The following is a 20,420-nucleotide window of genomic DNA, read 5'->3' as shown; positions in this document are numbered from 1 at the left end:
GGAACCCAGGGTACTGAGCCAGGTTTCTCCAGGGGTCTGGCGTGTTACGCGCAGTTCGGCAAGGGGCCCAGAGTCCCGTGACCCAGGACCCGGCTGGCGTGCCCCGCGCGACCCCCGCCCGGAACCCAGCATGTTACTGGGCCTGGTTTCTCCAGGGGTCTAGCTTGCTACACTCAGTTCGGCCCGGGCCCAGAGTCCCGTGACCCGGGCCCTGGCAGGGGTGACCCGCGCGACCCCCTCCCGGAACCCAGCATCTCACTGTGCCTGGTTTATCCAGGGGTCTGGCGTGCTACCTGCTGACAATCTTTTATGTAAGGTGTATTTTGCTATATTTTGTTTGGAAGAATAATTCGGAAATGCTACCATTAACCACTTATTGTTGTTTTTTTGAGTAATGGAGTTTTCTTTGCTTTAGCTATGTTTATTTGCTTGATTTTGTCTTTCCAGCAAGGTACTTTCTTTTACAATGATGATGATGATGATGATTTTGTAATGTCAGTGAATCCAGAGCAAGTGCTCTACCACTGAGCTACATCTCCAGTCCTGTTCTTAACCTTTAAGCATTCATTTCTCTAAATTGTTCATTTGGATTTCCAGGGAACATGTACAAAGGCAGTTGTTAACTTCTAAGAATTCATGTAATTTCATTGACTGAGATAATTTTGACCTTTTAAATAAAACTTGAAAAATATAGAGAAAATCGACCGCTATAATGATATGATTATGAGAAACTTAACATAAGAGAATAATTACTAACAATTTTTGTTGTGGTACTGGGGATTGAGCCAAGGGGCATTCTATCTCCAAGCTATATCCCCAGTCCTATTGTATTTTTATTTTTGAAGCAGGGTCTTGTTAAGTTGATGAGAATCTCACTACTTACTGAGGCTGTTCTTGAACCTCAGATCCTTCTGTCTCAGCCCCCCAAGTACTGGAATTATAAGTGTGCACCACCATGCCTGGCTCTAATAGACCTAGATTTCTCAGTAGTTAGCATCTTATCCCATAATCTTTTTATTATTTATTTATTTATTTATTTATTTGCGGGTCTGGGGACGGAACCCAGGGGCATTCGACTTCTGAGCTATACTCCCTGCCCTATTTTTTATTCTTTATTTTGAAACTGGGTCTCTCTGAGTTGCAAAGAGCCTCACTAAGTAGCTGAGGCTGTCCGCGAACCGCGATCCTCTGGGTTTCAGCTTCCCAAATGCTGAGATTAGAAGCGTGCGCCACCATGCCTGGCTTATCCCATAATCTTAATAGCCATTTCTTACTGAAGTATTTTAAAGAAAATTATATCTTACTTTGTCCCTAAAAAGTCATTATGCACCTGCAAAACACAAAGCCAAGAGGCTAAGTGTGTGGTTCAGTGGTAGAATATGCTTTTGCAAAGTGTGAGGCCCTGGGCTTCATCCCTAGCACCAAATATATAAGTAAATAAACATAAAAACAAAAGAAAAAGGACATTTGGCTACCTAACTGTAATATTATTATCAATGAACAAAAGTCTTCATGTCATCAGCTCTGTCAAGCCCACTTTCATTCATCTTCCTCAGACTGTCTCCAAATTTCTCTTACTGTGCAGTTATTAATGGGATACAGCCAAGGGTCATGAGTAGCCTGTGATTATTATCTCTTTGGAGACTTTGAATTTCAGAATTGTTTTCTACTTCCTGCCACCCCAAAGCCTTCTAACTCCTCTTGGCACACATGCTGAAATTGACTGGTTGAAAAGATTAAGCCAGTGCTCTGTGGAATATCCCACCTTCTGGATTTGTCTGAAAGGATGAATTGGGAATTCTGCAGTGAGTTAGAAAGTGGGCAGCATCAATTTGGAAAGCTTTCTGTTGATTGAAAGTGTGTTAATGTGGTATATTTGGTATTATATATAATATGGCTCCAAGGTCCCCCACTTCTTATAAGTCCACTGGGGACATTTGGTGTAGATAGTTTGTGAAGAGGGGTTTGTTAGGTGACTAATAAATTATTAGAGATGCTTTCCTTTTTCCTCTCCTGTATTTATCTCCTGTTTTATCCTGTGATCTCACTCTATCAGGGCCATTTCTGCTCATATTCTAACTTGCTATTTGTTTGTGTGTGGTATTGGGGATTGAACCCAGGGGCATTCCACCTCCTAGCTACACCCCCAGCCCTATTTTTTATTTTTTTTATTTTGAAACCGGTTCTCACTGAGTTGCAAAGGGCCTCACTAAGTAGCTGAGGCTGTCCATGAACTGTGATCCTCCTGTCTCAGCCTCCCAAATGCTGGGATTACAAACGTATGCCACCATGCTCAGCTTCTAACTCGCTATTCATTTATTTATTTCTTGTGGTACTAGGGGTTGAACCCAGACACATTCTACCTCTGAGCCAAACCCAGCCCCACATTTTATTCTTTATTTTGAAGCAGGATCTCACTAAGTTGCAAAGGGCCTTAGTAGCTAAGGTTGGCTGTGATTCTGCGATCCTCCTGTCTCAGCCTCCCAAGTGCTGGGATTACAAGTATGTGCCGCCACACCCAGTTTTCACTTACTATTTTAAACTCTATATTTGACAGGATAAGGAACCTATAGAACCATTAAAAGCATGGACTTCATCTCAGGTTACACACTTGGTAGTTTTGCCCAGTGCATCTGGTAAAGGGAAACTGACTCCTTCTCCCAGGTATTCCTTTACTTGCTATTGTGCAGAGTGAGAATCAAGAGCTAACATGTCTCTAGCAGGACGGGCTGAATGATAGTGATCATGGTTGTTCCTGTTGATAATGACAGTGATTTGCGTTTTAGGTTGGAACTCAGTTTCTCCTTGGTGTGTCTGGGGGAGAAAGGAAAAGGACTAGCATGGCAATGGAGCTGATCACTGATCCTTCCATCTTGTTCCTGGATGAGCCCACAACTGGCTTAGACTCAAGCACAGCAAATGCTGTCTTTTTACTCTTGAAAAGGTGAGTGCAAGTGCATCAAGAACATTGCTCTCTCTTTTCTTTCCTTTTTTCTTTTCTTTCTTTCTTTTTTTGTGGTACTGGGAACAGAACCCAGGGGCATTTTACCTTCGAGCTACACCCCCAGCCTTATTTGTAATTCTTTATTTTTTGAAACAGGGACTAACTAAGTTGGGAAGAGCCTCAGTAAGTAGCTGAGGCTGGCTGCGAACCTGGATGCTCCTGTTTCAGCCTCCCAAGTACTAAGATTACAAGTATACACCACCATGCCTGGCTATTTCTTTCTTACTTTTCTGTGTGTGTGTGTGTGTGTGTGTGTGTGTGTGTGTGTGTGTGTGTGTGTCTGGGTCTGTGTGTGTTGATTGAACCCAGGGATATTCTGCCAGGCTACACCTCCAGCCATATTTTATTTTTTATTTGGAAACAGGGTTTCACTAAGTTGCTGCTAGCCTTGCTCCTGCAATCCTCCTGTCTCAACCTCCCCAAAACTGGGCTTACAGTTCTGTTATTTATTTAACATCTGATCGCTTCTTGTACCTGGTATTCTTGGTACAGGGGATTCAGAAGTGAATGGCAAAATTTCTTCCTTCTTTGTTAGAGGGAAGCAACCAGTGAACAGCAAAGTGTTGTCAAGCAAGATGAAACAAGAGCTCAGGAAGGAAGGCTGTGGGGGTGGGGAGCTGGTGGAAACAGCAGGGGGTTCAGAGAAGAGCTCAAGTGTGTACCTGCTAGCTGGGAGAGAGGGAGTGAGGCCTGCTCTCCCTGGCAGAAGAGACCTCTAGCTGGAAGGAGCAGGCAGTGGTCCCAAGGCAGAGCATGCCTGAGGTGTGTGGGACATCAGAGACTCCAGAGGGGCAAGGACCCAGTGAGTTGAGGAGAATGGGAGTGGCTACTATCATCACTCCACCACTGCCCGCGGTTTAGAGGCAACAATTACTTTCCATCCATCCCTGGAGGCTGAACATGGAGGTCGAGGTATCCACGGGTGTTTCTTCCCAGGCCTGTCTCACTGGCCTGTGGTTGGCCACCCTCTCCCTTTGTGCCCATGTCCTAATCTCCTCTTAAGTGGACATCTGCTCAGTGATACTTTTGTTATTCATGACCTCTTGAAGATTGTCTTCAAATGTAGCCCCATTCTGAGGCCGCCGTGGGGTTAGGACTTAAGCCTGTGAGTTCTGGGGAGGCCAGGGTTCAGTCATCACAGTTAGAATTGACACAAGCTGCGCTGAGTTGGTGGCAGCTACACAGACCTCGCAGGCTGCTGTGAGAAGTGGGTCCTTTTCTGTCACTGAGGACCATGGAGGGATCCTGAGAGTGTCAGAGCAGTGCTGTGGCTGTGGGGAGGCTGTGCAGCTGGGTAGGTTGAGAGCAGATACAGGAAGGAGCCATGAGGGTCTTGGGGCTGGAGTAGGATACCCACGGGGAGCTGGAGCAGGGATCCTGTGCCCGTTTTCAAGGCAAAATCAACTGGAAGGGTCCGGGAACTGGACCTGGGCTGTGAGGACCGAGACACGCACTCCTGAGGAGTGGGCCTCAACTAGCAGAGGAATGAAGCCAAAACAATGACATCTCCTTTATCAAGAAAGGAGACTGTGGCAGGAATGATTATAAGAGAAATTTCAAAAGTTTAGTTTTGAACAACTTCTCAAAAATGAATAAAAATAACCTCAAGCTGACAGGGCAGCTCCAAGAGCAAAGCAGAGAACTCTCTCTGCCCTCGCCTGGCTCCCCACCTTTGACACACTCTGCTGTCTTTGCTGCCCCCCATTTCAGCCTTGCATAGGTTTCTTCCAGCTTGATGCTTGGCTCCCCTAAACACTGCTTAGTGAACACTTGTAGGAGCGAGGACACCCCATCGCATTAGCCTTCCAGTGAGGAGGACCATGAGGACGGCTTCCCAACCATGGAGTCCTCAGACTCCAGTCAAACATCACCAGTTTCCAGGCTGTCGCTCTTCTGTCTCAGGATCCTCTGCAGAAAAATATCTTTTCTAGTTTTTTTTTTCCTAATCTGTAACACCTCCTCAGTCTTTCCCTTGTGAGTGTGTACTTGCACGTCCCAGTCCATGTCCTGGGGTGGCCTTAGCTGGATCACTGTGTGCCAGGTATTGACTGGGGCCAGGAGCTGCTGCTGTGTGCTCCTGGGTGCCACACCTGGGCCTGCACCCCAACAGGTGGTGTGAACCTCCATCATCTCACCTGTTACTGGGTGAGATGATGAGATGCTGGGCTGCTCTGCTGCGAAGGACTCCTTCCCTTTTGTACTTGATTAGCATTTTGTTGGGGGGAGACAATGGTGTGTTGTGGGGCTGTCCCATTCCGCATCTCTCCCACCAGCTTTAGTGTGCTAATAGCTCCTGCTCGGTCTCGGGGTGGCTGCCTAACACGCAGTGCTGGACATTCTATGAAAGGAAGAGTTCCCTCCTCTCCTATTCAGTTCCCATTTTGTACAATAGGTGATAATCTGTTAGTCACTATGTAATGATCTGATTAACCCTGCTTGGCCAGTGGAAGCCACTTCAATGTGCCTTTTTTTTTTTTTTTTGACATCTCCCTAATCATTCTTCAAAAATTCTTTACTTTCTGGTTACTCGGATGTTCCAGTCTTGCTTTGTACTGTGCCTGGATGAGCTGTTTCTGCGAGGAATAATCTAGTTGTGTAGTGTGCTCACTGCTCTTGGAGTAGCTTTGCTTCTAGATGTTTTATAGACCTAGGAAAAACACATTACACACACACACACACACACACACACACAGGTAATATATAGATAGCTGGGCTTGGTGGTATATACCTGTAATCCTAGTATGTAGGAGGCTGTGACAGAAGGATCACAAGTTTGAGGACAGCTTCAACAAGTTAGCAAGATCTTGTTTCCAGATAAAAAATAAAATAGGAGCTGGGCTGGTGGTGCACACTTGTAATCTCCATACCTGGGAGGCTGAGATGGGAGGATCTGGGTACTTCGTGAGGCCCTCTGCAACTTAGTGAGACACTATTTCAAAGTAAAGAATAAAAAATTTGGCTGGGGATATATGAAGGTATAATGCTCCTGGGTTCCATCCCAACACCCCAAATATAAATAAATAAGTAAGTAAATAAATAAATAAATAAATAAATAAATAAATAAATAAATAAAAATAGGGCTAGGGTATGTGTAGTGTGCCCCGGACTTCAATACCTAGCAGTATGCCCCTCAATTCAATCCCCAACACCACAAAAAAGAAAAAACACCAAACAAACCAAACCCAGAGTTCATAGTAATATTTTGTCTCCAATCTTAGACCTCCAACTTATTTTGAGTCTTTGCTGTTTCTAGTTTTTATAAGTAACATCATACAGTGAAAGATTCAACTACCATTTTATCAATATATTTGTTCATTTTCTCAGTCAACTAGTTGAATTGTTTAGTCCAACTAGTCTCCAAATTCTCTGGCCTCTGCCTCTGTCCATCACCCTTGGAAACTCCTGTCTCATTTTCTAAGCTGCCAAACACAGTAGCTTCCTGACTTCCCCTCTCTATCACTGCCTTGCTTTCTCTGTTGCCCACGGTCTTGTGAGCAAGACTTTATTTTAGGAGGGAAGAATCAGAAAGATGATGGGGTTTTAGATGCTGTAAGGCTAGGATGTCCGCTGCACATAAAGACACCAGGCTATGGATCGGTTAAGGTTTTGTTACGAATATATCCATGACATTTTTATTACCTTTAACTCTGTTAAGAGTGTTCATTAGAAAATGATGGCTGACTGGTGCAGACTCTCATGACTATTTCCTTTGTTCTGTCTGGTGTAGTACACAAGCATCTGGCCTCACGCAGAGCGTTCTGCTCAGTTCTTTTCAAGCACCACTGTGCAGACTTATCACCTGGCGTCTGGTTAAAGTGCAGAGCCTCTTCCATAGGCCTGAAGTAGAGTCCAGGATTCTCCACAGGAGATTCTAAGAGGAGATACTGACACTGACGCCCCTGCCCCTCACACCGCACTCTGAGCGGCAGGGCCTTCATGCTGTCCCACATCCCGCTCCAGGTCCTTGCCAGCTCCCTGCTTCCTACCCAGTAAAGTTCCAGTCTGAGTGAAGGATTCATCATGGGCCTGTTTTTCTGCAGTCTCTTAATGAAATTCTTCACTCAACACCAACACACACACGCGCGCGCGCACACACACACACAAACACACACAAACACACGCACAATCGCACACTCCTTTCTCTGTAGATTGAGCTTCTGATAGTTTTCCAAATAGACTGTTTAGTTTCACACTTTGCTCACCTTGTTCTTACACCTTGAATACCTTTTCCTTCTTTCACTCCTGTTGGACCTTTTGACATTCTATTTATTATCCTCAGATTGGCCTATAATTCTTCTATTTTGCTGCAAGGAGCCCTTAGATATTTATATCTCACACTGTATTGAAAGTATTGATCTTCTGGCCTGATTTTCTTTGAGGTTGCACACCCTTGGACACATGCTGATGAATAGTAGGTGCTATCAAATGCTTACAATAGTTATTTTTATCATAAGTTGTTTTTTTTTTTTTCCAGGACTGGTGATGGAACCCAGGGGCATTGTACCTATGAGCTACACATCTAACCCTATTTTTTAGACTTTTTATTTTTGAAACAGGGTCTCACTGAGTTGTGGAGGGGCTCACTAAGTAGCTGAGGCTGTTCATGAACTGTGATCCTCGTGTTTCTGCTTCCCAAACACTCATAAGATTCTTAATAAGTTGTTTTTTTGGTTGTTGTTTTTTGTTTTGGCAGGTCTAGGGATGAAACCCAGGGGTATTTGACCCCCAAGCTACACCCCCTGTCCTATTTTTTATTCTTTACTTTGAAACAGGATCTCTCTAAATTATGGAGGGCCTCACTAAGTATCTGAGACCTTCTGAGTACTTTGAGCCTCCTGTCTCAGCCTCCCAAATGCTGAGATTACAAGTGTGCACCACCACATCCGGCTAATAACAATTTTGAAAAGTGATTTTAACCTTTGACTCCTCTGTTCATAGCAATAACCCCTGTGAATAGATAGTTTAACATTGTTTATGCCATGGAATGACACCAGAAATCAAAACCCAACTTTGCCTAGGAACTGTGGCCCCTTGGCCACTTTCTTGACCTTTAAGCCTGATCGGTAAAAAGGAGGAAAAATTTTGAAACTACCTTACACTGGCAGTGAAAATTGAAATCAAATGATCTCTAAAGCATTTAGCAAAGGCATAACAAGTCCTTAGTAATAGTAATTGTATTATCAGGGAGGAAGAATAAAAACCAATTCCTAAAGAACCAGAAGACTTAGGTGATCAATGAGAATTGGACACATGACCATTCTCTTAATTTCTGTCTGTAAGTGGTTTCCAAATTTAATTGTACATACAGATACTTGGGATACTTGATAATATGAGTTCCTTGTACCTATTCCCAGAGAGTTTAATTCAGTGTGCTGGAAGATTGCCCAGAAATTTGCATGATCAGTAAACATTCTCCTCTCCTCTCCTTTTCTTTCCTTTTTGAATTCAACTCAGAATCTTATACATTCTAAGAATAACCTCTACTGCTGAGCTTTACTACCAGTTAGTTGCCCTAGTCTTTTTAAGAAAAACATCAACTTTAGGTTCCCCACCTAACAAATAGATCATGTAAGATGAGATGAGACGTTAGTAAGAGAAAATTAAGTTGAACTGAAAACAAATGATGTAACAGCAAGAATAAATAAAATACTTTATCAAGAATTGCAGAGTTTAGATGTTTAATGACATTTTTAATTTGATTTGTCTTCTAATGTAGGATGTCTAAACATGGACGAACAATCATCTTCTCTATTCATCAGCCTCGATATTCTATCTTCAAGCTGTTCGATAGTCTTACCTTATTGGCCGCAGGAAAACTAATGTTCCATGGGCCCGCACAGGAGGCCTTGGAGAACTTCTCATCAGCAGGTGTGGTTGCCTTTCTCATGCAGTAGATCCTTCACTCCTAGAACCCTGGGAGGGAGCAGAGAGGGTCAGCAGTTGTGCTGTGCTCTTTGGCTTTTGCATAAATGTACCTTGGGTTCCATAGCTCTAAACCATCTTTGGTCAGTTCAGTGCCAGAATTTTTCTTTACTTTACAGAACTTGCTTCCTGGTTATGTGTCTTTCCTTTTGCTGTTTTATTTGAGTATGCATGTGTGCATGTATGTGTATGTGTACATGTGCGTGAGCATGTGTGTGTGTGTGTGTGTTTGCGCGCGCGTGTGTGTGTGTGTGTGTGTGTGTGTGTGTGTGTGTGTGTGAGTGTACTGAGCATATGTTTGTTTTACTTCCCAGTTAAGGTGCCTTTTCCTTGAAAGTTCAGTAATAAATGTGTTGGTTTCACAAGCCAAATTCACAAACCCAAATACAGTTTTAAATATTCACTAGATATCTTTTAAAAAAGTTTTTTTAATGTCTGTCATTTAATCTGGGAGTATAGCCCCGAGGTGTCTAGGAACCCCACTACCGCCAAAAATAAATAATAAATAAATAAATAAATAATGAAGTAGCCGGGCATGGTGGCACATACTTGTAATCCCAGCACATGGGAGGCTGAGACAGGAGGATCACACAGGTTCTAAGCCTGCCTCAGCTACTTAGTGAGGCTCTCAGCAACTCACTGAGACCCTATTTCCAAATAAAATAGAAAATAATTAAGGGAGTGTAGTCCAGAGGTAGAAAACCTCTGGATTCCATTCTTGGTACCACAAAAAAATAAAAAATAAAAATAATCAAGTATATGTGGGTCTGGGGCACCCAGGGGAGATGAACTTAAGAGTTAGACTTCAGGCCAATTTTAGATGTTTGTGCTACAAGAAGCTGAGGTCAGACTCAGGTATGCTGTGAAGGTCACATTCCCTTGAGGATGCTGCTCTAGGGATTTCTCCTTTATTTGGAATTATGGCAGCCTTTGGACCTCTGAGTTTAGAATGCGGAAAGTAATAATTTCTAACATGCATAGCACTGAACAGTTAATTTTTTTTTCTTGGACCCAGATTTAGATATTTGAAGAAGTCCTGATAAACACCACACCATATATATTGGTAGCTGGTTGGGTCTTATTATTTAGGCAGGGTAATGACAAATGTAGTATGTTCCAAAGAGTCCAAGATTAGTTTGGAATATTTTTTGTTGTTAATGAAATATATAAGAGGAAAGGATAAATTAGGGGGGAAAAGATCAAAAAGACGAGGGAGAAGTTATTAGATTCTCCCTTCCCTCACCTCCCCTTCCTCTCCCTAAGTATGTGAGTCCCCTTTTTTTCTCCCAAGACCATGAAGTTGTAATTTTAGGTTGCTTTCTTTCATAGGTTACCGCTGTGAGCCCTACAATAACCCTGCAGACTTCTTCCTGGACATCATTAATGGAGACTCCTCTGCTGTGGTATTAAACAGAGAAGACCATGATGGTATGTGTGTCTTGTGGAGTCAAAGATTTAGTTGAAGATGAGCAAAGTGGTGACTCATTAAAACATGGTGCTGTGTCATTCCACAGCAAATTCATATTTTAATATCTGGATAGTATGCCATCCCATCTCCCTAATGCCACATTTATTTATCATCTTTAAACCTTATTGTTGAGATGCCAGTATTTTGCTCTACGTTTTCCCCTCCTCAGAACTCTCATTTCTCTAAGTTTTAGAATATCTATTGTTATGCTCAGACCACTCAATCTGCAAGTTATGTAGACATCCTTTTTTTTTTTTTTTTTGGTACTGGGGATGGAACCCAGGAGCAGTCTACCTCTGGGCAACACCCCCAGCCCAGCCCCATTTTTTTTTTTTAATTTTGAAACAGGGTCTCGCTGAGTTGTAACGGGCCTCACTAAGTAGCTGAGGTTGGCTTCAAACCTGCACAGACCTCCTGTCTCAGCCTTTCAAGTGCTGGGATTGCAAGTGTGCGCCACCACGCCCGGCTGCAAATATCTTAATTTATCAATCGGAATAGTTTTTGAGGAAAATAATTGTTTAAGCTTTACCAAGCAAAAAAAATAAAAAGGCTTTGTGCAATTACAGTTATAAATATTCTGATTCTAGTCAAGAGAAGACCGGCTTAGTTGTTAATGAGTATTGCAAGTGGTTTTTTTAGTTAATTTCATTGATGAGTATTTATATAATACAGTCAGTTGTAAGGGGAATTTCCATTAAACATAAATACCATTGTTTATAGTGCTTCTGTGTGTGTGTGTGTGTGTGTGCGCGTGTGTGAGAGAGAGTGAGAAAGAGAGAGAGCGAGAGAGAGAGTGAGAGAGAGAGTGAGAGAGAGAGACAGACAGACAGACAGACAGACAGACACCCAGGGGCATTTTACCTCTGAACTTTACCCGCAGGTCTATTTTTAATTTTAAGTTGCTGAGGGCCTCACTAATGTGGGAAGCTATTAAGGTTTTCCCCTAAAAGAATATTTCTGACTCAAGTGACTGTCCTTTGCCCAGAGTCAACAAGGTTTGGGGTCATAGAATGTTCAATGTAAAAGTTCTGAGAGAAGATCAGGTGGTGATGGCACAAGGATATTGATTGACCTGCAACTGTATAAATACCTCAAGAGAAATAAACCCGTTGTTGGCCCAATAGGGAATATTGGCCCAGGATCGGGGGTCAGCCAGTAGGAAATATTGACCAAGGAGCAAGCAGGGATCGGCCAATAGAGGTATCAATTCAGGAGTAGGGTGGCGTTCCCCCCACGTTAGAATTAACAATTCTTGGAATCAAATTCTTGAGAGTTAAAATCTTTTATCCTCATGCCTCTCTTTGGAACCTGGCTGGCTCCAGCACACTAAGTGCTGAGGCTCTCCTTAAACCTGCAATCCTCCTGTCTCAGACTCCCAAGGACTGGAATTAAAGGCATGTGCCATCATGCTGGGTTCTTTATAGTATCTTTAAAATAAGAAACATAAAGCCGGCATGGTGGCGCATGCTTGTAATCCCTGTGCTTGGGAGGTGGAAACTGGAGGATCGCGCAGGTTCGAAGCCAGATGTGCTGGCTTAAGAGACCCTGTTTCCAAATAAAAATACATAAAAATAGGTCTGGGAGTGTAACCGGAGGTAGAAGGGTTTCCAGGAACCCCAGTACCACCAAATAAATAAACAAACAAACAAATAAATAAATAAATAAATAAATAACAGAGGAGTTTATACATTTGAACATAATAGAAAAGTAAAATCCAGATTTTTATGTTAAGAATTATAGATATATATGGTAAGAAGTTTATTTTAAGAATTTGGGCCCAAAACATTGTGAGAAGTTCAGCTCAATTGTGTTTTTCTAATGTCTAAAGAAGGGAAAAACTATTTTACCTTCAAGCTTTATATAACACCTCAGTGTTATCTAAAAGAAGGGGGGAAATCACGGAAAACTGGGTTAAATCATCTGTTATCTGTTAATAATGTTTCCTTTCTTTGTCGACTTTTATTCCAAAGCCTATGATCAGATTGAAGACCTTGCCAAAAAAGAAAAGACAATCATAGAAAACTTAGCTGAGTTTTACGCCAACTCCTCTTTCTACAGAGAAACAAAAGATAGTTTAGAGCAACTCTCGATTGGTCAGAAAAAGAAGAAAAAGAGCTTTACCTCCAAGGACATTGCCTATCCCACCTCCTTCTGTCACCAACTCAGATGGATTACCAGGCACTCATTCAAAAATCTACTCGGTAATCCTCAGGCTTCTATAGCTCAGGTAACCTGACAGATTTTTCTTTTTAAATTGTGCTGTGGACTTCTCATAGGGGAGCATTTTGGTTTTGCTGTGCTCTGCTCTAGGATTATGTTCATCTACTCATCCTTCTGTTTTTTTTTTTTTTTTCCAATGTGGGATATAGAAACACTCAATGAAACGTGTGAAACACAACTGAATTATTACTCATATAAACCTTTTTTAGTGTTTTTTTTGGCTACCTATCTCAGAATTTTTATGGTTTAAACATATTATAATGGAAGCCGGGCGTGGTGGCGCATGCTTGTAATCCCAGTACTTGGGAGGCTGAGACAGGAGGATCGCACAGTTTCGAAGCCAGCCTCAGCTACTTAGTGAGGCTCTCAGTAACTTGGTGAGACCCTGTTTCCAAATAAAGTATGAAATAGGTCTGGGAGCATAGCCCGGAGGTAGAAAGCCCCTGGGTTCCACCCCCAGTATTACCAAATAAATAAATAAAAATAAAAATGAACATATTATAATGGAAAATCATAGTCGAATTTTCTAAGTAAGACCATGACAGCCATATATGGGATTTTCTCGTAGCTGTCCACTGTTGTTCATTGATTCATTCCAGAAGTTCAACCCAACATCATGAGACTCTAGTACAGGCATGAACAAAAGGAGAAAAACAGAAATCTCTGCTCTATTACCTTATTTTCTTATGAGGAGAGGGATAACTGAATAAAGAAAAAAATAGCATGTCAGGTGGCAGAAAGGGTTATGCAGAAAGATTAAGAAGAGGAGGGATGGAGAGGGGAGAGAAAGGTAGGGAGAAGAAAGTTGATTTGCAGTTGAAATCAGGTGGTGAGGGAACTAAACTACCTGAAGGTAATTTAATTGTATTGTCTGAAAATAGATTTGATGTAATTTGGAAACACCTCAGGTAAGTTAGATTCATCAACCTTTGTTCTATAGTGAGATGATGGAATGAGTCCATTCTTCAGTGTGATTTCTGCATTAGGTTTTACTCCTTAACTCTGAAAGTGGTTTGTAAGTGTATTATCCAAGACTTATGTGTGGTAGCTCTGGACGGGGCATGATTAGCGCAAGCTTCTGGCACTCCACTAGCACTGTGGCCTGTTTTGGTCCTAGGCTTCCTTATGATGCAAACATGCCTCCGGGTGCACTCCAGCCCACTTACCTCATCAGTGGACTCGGCACCACAACAGGAATTCCAGCGATGTTCAGAGAAGTAGCCTTCTCTAGATTAAGGGGAATTCCCGAGCTTATGGGACAAGTCTTGTTGAGGTTTGCGAATACTTGATTGTTAGTGTAGGAACAGGCAAACCTTTTTTGATAAAGAGCCATATGGCAGGTATTTTAGCCTTTGCAGACCATACATGGTCTTTGTCTTAGATAGCCAACCCTGCTATCTTAGTGTGAAAGCAGCCATGGCTCATACATGAACACATGAACCTGCCTGTGTTCTAGTAAAACTTTATTCCTGGACACTGAAGTATGAATTTCATGTTGTAAGAAATGTTATTCTGTGTCTCTTTGCTCCCAGGTATTAAAAATTGATCAAAACCATTCTTGTTTATAGGCTTAACAAAAACACAAGTCTGGTCCTGTTTGCCCTGTGGGCCATAGTTTATTGACCCTTGGCATGGGGTCCTTAATCTTATATGTTTTTTATATCTCTTAAGTTTTGGATATGGAGTGTTAAATGGAACGTTAAAATTCCTTATGGTGCCAGGCGTGGTGGTACACACCTGTAATACCAAACTTGGGAGGCTGAGATAAGAGGCTTACAGGTTTGAGGATAGTCTCAGCAAGTAGTAAGACTCTCATCAACCTAGTAAGACCCTGTTTTAAAATAAAAATAAGAACAAAAATAGGTTTGGGGGTATAGCTCAGAGGTCATCTGCTCCATTGTGCAATGTTTGCCTGGTGTTTTTTGCTCTCTTTGTGCAAGAAAGTAATAAACATAGACACACCTTGTATAAGCATACTCATGGGACACATAGTTTTGTTAATATTTTTGGAAATTGAGTGGAAATACTTTTAGAACTTTGATGGTGTTAGAAAACATCCTAATGATAATACTGATAGTGTTATTATAAGATATCAAGTTTAAATGCAAATGAAAGATGTGGAACTTCTTGTTTAAAAGACTGAATATTGCTGGACGTGGTGGTGCATACTTGTAATCCCAGCATTCAGGAGGTTGAGACTGGAGGATTGTGGTTCGTGGACAGCCTCAGCTACCTAATGAAGTCCTTCACAACTCAGTGAGACCCTGTTTCAAAAATAAAAAAGACTAGCGGGGCGTGGTGGCACGCATTTGTAATCCCTGCCCTTGGGAGGCTGAGATAGGAGGATCGCACAGGTTCGAAGCCAGCCTCAGCTACTTAGTGAGGCTCTCAGCAACTTAGTGAGACCCTGTTTCCAAATAAAATGTAAAAATAGGTCTAGGCATATAGCCCAGAGGTAGAAAGCCCCTGGGTTCCACCCCCAGTACCACCATAAATAAATAAATAAATAAATAAATAAATAAATAAATAAGACTAAAACAATAGGGCCGGAGGTTTAGCTCGGAGGTTCAGTGCCCCTGGGTTCCATCCTGGTACCGCAAAATAAAAAAAAAAAAAGACTGAATATTCTTAAAAGTTATACTGTATGTATGAAAGTATATCTTCTCATATACTTGTGCATGCTGCATGTTGATAGAGTCCTAAGTATTTATTTTGGAACTTGAGCTGTTGAAATAGAGTATATCCTGTGGACAGGGAAAATATGACAGGGTAATAGATTTGTCCACCCCCTAATTTTTGCCTAATTAGCAAAGGGATGTTTTTTCTTCCTCTTTTTGAATGCTTTTATTGGTGGCAATGGGATTTTTAAGGATATCTCCTAAGTTAAATATTTACGTAATATCCTTTTTGGAATAAGGTTTCACAAAATATTTTTTTTTTCAGATCATGGTTTTGTTTTTCTCCTTTGGCTTGCGTCATCCAAAAATGACCTTCACAGGTTCCTTCATGTCTTGGTACTGTTGTAGTATTGAAATTTTCTTTATAAACTTTGAAATTTCCAAGATATATGGTAGGGATCATTTTTGTTCTATGGATTACAATTTCTCTTACTTTGATAACTACCTTATGAATGATAATAAGTGGAATTCTTCAAATACATTATATCAAAATGTAACCCTTAAGCCATTGCTAATTGAAGCATTCTTAAGAGACTTTTCATCCCCAAACCCCAAGTGCTATTGGTGCAGTCTCCTTGAGAGCCAGCCCCATAGGCTGAGCAGGGGAAAGTAGGTGAGGGTGGGGAGGAGCTGGCAGCTCGGGTGCAGGGTGTTGACCCAGGTCTCACTGGCTGAGGTTGGAGAAGCAGTGACAGAGGAGACAGGTGATGGACTCAGTGTTCCCAGAGGCAGCTGGTTGCGTGCTTTATGACAGTGACAGGGCACTTTCCCATGTAGGCAGGGACTCCCCAGATATCAGCGTGGTCCTGCCCACGCCTACTTCCTCAGCACGCATTATTCCATTGTCTGAATTGGCGTGTGTGCTTTTAAATTTTTTATTTACTTTTTAATATTAAGAGTAAAGACACCCTGTTTTCACTTGAACGTCTTGAAATATGAAATTGTACGTGTTTACCGGCACAAACCTTGAGAGTTCAATTCAGGTCAAAACTCTTTGCCACTTGGACTTTATCCCCCAAATGATTTCCCCGGGAACCTGCAATGTTCTGTTACCTTGTGGGCTAAGTACCTGAATGGGCCCTGACTCAGCAGTGCATGGTGGACACTGGGAGCAATCTTAGCATGTCCACTAGTCTGCTCTGTTGTCTTTTCAGTTCCCCAAACAATAGATAGCTTGATTTTCAATTTGATTTAGAAAGCAGTGCAATAATGTATACTGGACTCTGGCAAGACAATTTAAAGTGTTTGTCTCAATGGAGAGATCTGATTATGTAGCAGTGTATCTCATAATAACAAATGATACATAAAAGAAATAAAATTAATGGTACATAGATTGTTTTTACCTCTAATTGAAACTTTTATTTTCACTTTTCTTTTTGAAAAGATCATTGTTATATTCATACTGGCACTAGCTATAGGTGCCATTTACTTTGGGCTAGAAAATAATCCTGCTGGAATCCAGAACAGGTAAGTCAATTTGGATTTTGATTTTGAGAAACTGATGTTACTTTGTATAAGCTTATAGATATCTCTGTTTTATTGTGGAGTAGAATGAATGAGTGAGTCGAAAACTGAATGGAAGAGTTGTTTTTCTCTTTTATGTCTATTGATAAACTATGTAAAACATAAAACTTAACTTTTTAACCATTTTAAGCATATAGTTCAGTAGCACTAAGTACATTCACATTGTTGCCACCTCTGTCTTCTCAAATTGAACTGCCGTGCCCATTCAACAACAGCTCCTCACACTCACTCCCAGTGCCCAGCTAGCACCTTCTTACTTTATGTCTCTGACCTCCATGAACCTCATATACACGGAGTCACTTAATTATTTGTCTTTTGGTGACTGACTTACTTTAACTCTTAGCATAATGGCTTCATGGTGAATCCATTTTGTAGCATATGTTAGAATTTCCTTCTCTTTTAACTAGTTACAGTGATGATGTGTCCTTAAAAATATTGTTCCATCATAAGACTTACTTATTCATTTACTTATTTACTTACTTTGGGGATGGGAGTCTTACTATATTGCCCACTCTGGCCTTGAATTTTGGAGTTCAAGTGATCCTCCTGCCATAGTCTTCCAAATTGCTGAGTCTACTTATATGTGCTACTGCACCCAGCTTTACAGTGAGATTTCTTAATGGCTGTGTCATGTTCTAAACATATATTCTAGCTGGGCGTGGTGGCGCACGCTTGTAATCCCTGCGCTTGGGAGACTGAGACAGGAGGATCGCACAGGTTAGAAGCCAGCCTCAGCCACTTAGTGAGTCTCTCAGCAACTTAGTGAGACCCTGTTTCTAAACAAAATATAAAAATAGGTCTGGGAGTATAGCCCAGAGTTAGAAAGCCCTGGGTTCCACCACCTGGAACTGCTAAAATATAAGAAGTGCACAAGAATGGTAGCGGGCCATAACTGTGGCTGTTTCATGGAGTTTTAGTACCAGCTGCTTTTGTAACCTGTGCAGGGCCACTGTACCTGCTCTGTTCCAGCTATGACGTAAGGCTTGAGTCTGATTCCTGAGTCTGCTACTAACACCCTATAGCTGAGTGTCTGCGATGCTCATTACAGTGTTGGTGTGGGAGCCAACGGATCCTGATACCAGCTTGGAGCTTTTGCTCTCCTCAGTTTAAGAATTTGTAGCCTGTGTTTTTTTTTTTTTTTTTTTTTTTGGCTGGTTGTCTTATGGGTGACCAGGACTTGAGGGAACTTTGATCAGCTTAACAAGGACCACAGGCGTCCTCAGTTAAAGCTGAGGGTTTCCCCATCAGAAGTAAGTGAAGGGTTACTTGATAATTGTGTGTAATAGCTATACCCCTTTCCATTGTTTTTGGGATTAACTATTAGGTGCAAGTTGCTTAGCATAGATAGTAACAAAAATGTAAGCATTTAATCACTGTTTGCTATTATACTGAAGGAATAATTATTAACAGTTTGGCTACTTGTCAGCCTTTTTAAAGAACAGTAAATAGATTGAGTAAATTGAACAGATGTTAGGAATGAAGTTATATTGTTTTCTGTTGAATTTCAGATGTACTGGTGAAGAACACTTGACAAACCAAGGCATTGACCTCTCACCTTGGGGATTGTGGCAGAATCACGTGGCTTTGGCCTGTATGATGATTATCTTCCTCACAATTGCCTACCTAACATTGCTATTTCTGAAAAAGCATTCATAGTTCCTCTTTAATTTACCGCTAAGTATTTTCACATTAAAAGGGAATACTTTTAAGTATCCCACTGAGTTTTTAATTGTGTTGTTCTATTTAGTTTCTTGATACTGTCATTCAGCAACAATTATTTTAATGGAAATATTCACAGAAACCATAAAAAGCTAAATTATACATAAAAAACTGAAGCCCCAAACTAGTAATATCACATATTGTATATTGTTTTATCTCATCAATGGTAAAATAATTTATCTCTTGGGGAATAAATCCAGTCTAAATTATTGTTCCTCCTATCTCTGTATCAGTTTAACTTGTTTTTGAAATCATTGAAGTTTAGTGGTTCTCCAGTTTTGTTATTGTTGTTGTTGTTCTATTTTTATTCTCTCAGTGCTGGTAAATGGACCCAAGGCTTTGTGGATGCTGGGCAAGCACTCTACCTCTGCACCACATCCCCAGCCTGTGCTCTAGTTTTAATACCCTAGGAATCTGTGACCTGCAGTTATTTAATAAATGACAAATATTTTAACGTTGTGTTAGAAGTATGAAATCTAAAATATATTGGAGAAATCTGTATAATTTCTAGGGTGAAAAACCCTAGGTAGATACAAGCTTAGGATGGTTGGTAGAACTTACGGATACTTTTCTAATGAAATTGTAGAATCTCAGGAGTCTTGGGTGGAGGCTTCAGGCTGCAGGTGGAATAGAGAGTCATGAGTCTGGGCATGTGGTTCTTGTATCATTTGTGGGACATTTTGGCTTTGAAAAGTCACTTCAGCTCCCTGGGATAGGTCAGTGATATATATCTGTGTGCATCAGAATCTCCTGGGGAACTTGGCTAGGACACAGTGTCTGGCCATGTCATGGCTACCTCCATGAGGAACTAACCCCTTTTGGATTTCTTAATTCCCAAGGTCTTTTCCAGCTCTGCAAAGTTAATGTTTATGGTATTAACTTATATCTGTGCCTTCACAGGTCCCCCCACTGCCACACTTGTACCCCTCACCTATTTCCAAAAGTTGTCTTCTAACATTTTTCGGTAGTGGGAAAATATTGACCAGTAATATAAAAGTGTTTTAAAACTTCTCTTTGATTGAAGGGCACTGTAATACAAAGTACAGCTTAGTGAATTACCATAAAATGAAGACACTGCAAATCCCAGTCCAGGTTAAGAAATAGAGCATGAGCTGCCTGCAGGAGCCCCTCACGCCCCCAGGCACCACTTCCTCCTTCCCCAGGGAGTTTTGAAAAGACACCTGTGCGTGTCTCTGCATTGTTCTTATGAGAGCATCACTGCTGCTCAGTTTCGTGTTCTTGGGTACACAGGAACATACTTAAGTCTTCTACTCTTTAAATGAATTTTCAATTTTCAAATAATGTTAGTTTTATAGAAATGCCACAAATATCATGGGGAACATTCCCATGGGCCCTTTGCCCAGAACCAACTTAATGTGAACATTTTATAAACCAAGCTACATGGGTCAAAGCTAAGAATTGAATATTGGTACCCTACTGTTGAACAAACTGCACGCTTTGTTCAGATTTCACCATGTTTTGACTAATGTTCCTTTAGCATTCTAGGATCCCATTCAGGAGGTTATATTGCATCTACCTTTCCCTTTCAAAAGCAAATAGTTGTAGAAATTAAGGGAACAGGGATACCCAGAGCAGAGACCCGTGAGACTGTAGTCAGATTGGAATGTCTTTTAGCCCATCGGTGGGTGCTCTGCTTTAGTTTTGCAACATAAAACTGAGGATAACACTTTATATTACTATTTTTGAACTTTCAGGAACATTGTCTTGTCTTTTTAAGATACAAATCATAGCATAACTGATTTGCATAACCATTGCATAGCTATCATAGCATATCTTTTTATCCTGCTTATTATGTGAACATCTACTTTTCCTACTTACTATGTGAGCATCAAGGAAATATTCAATGTTTCCTGTTTGGGGTATA

The 20,420-nt window shown here is 41.3% G+C and overlaps 1 protein-coding gene across 1 annotated transcript in view; it reads left to right on the top strand.

Annotated features, from left to right (window-relative positions):
* LOC308264063 (uncharacterized protein) overlaps window positions 1-16,763 on the top strand; it is a gene marked incomplete at both ends in the record, with an annotated part of 99,518 nt that extends 82,755 nt beyond the window's left edge. The window contains 5 exons of the mRNA XM_080697206.1: window positions 2,787-2,944; window positions 8,721-8,872; window positions 10,256-10,354; window positions 12,365-12,621; window positions 16,677-16,763. Coding sequence (XP_080553332.1) covers window positions 2,787-2,944; window positions 8,721-8,872; window positions 10,256-10,354; window positions 12,365-12,621; window positions 16,677-16,763 — 753 coding nt within the window. The remainder of the gene's footprint in view (window positions 1-2,786; window positions 2,945-8,720; window positions 8,873-10,255; window positions 10,355-12,364; window positions 12,622-16,676) is intronic.
* Window positions 16,764-20,420: the final 3,657 nt, after the last annotated feature.

This window comes from Muscardinus avellanarius, assembly GCF_963383645.1.
Source record: "Muscardinus avellanarius genome assembly, chromosome: 6".
NCBI lineage: Eukaryota > Metazoa > Chordata > Mammalia > Rodentia > Gliridae > Muscardinus > Muscardinus avellanarius.
The sequence above is the reverse complement of the archived record's forward strand: the minus strand, read 5'-3'. Positions and strand labels throughout refer to the sequence as shown.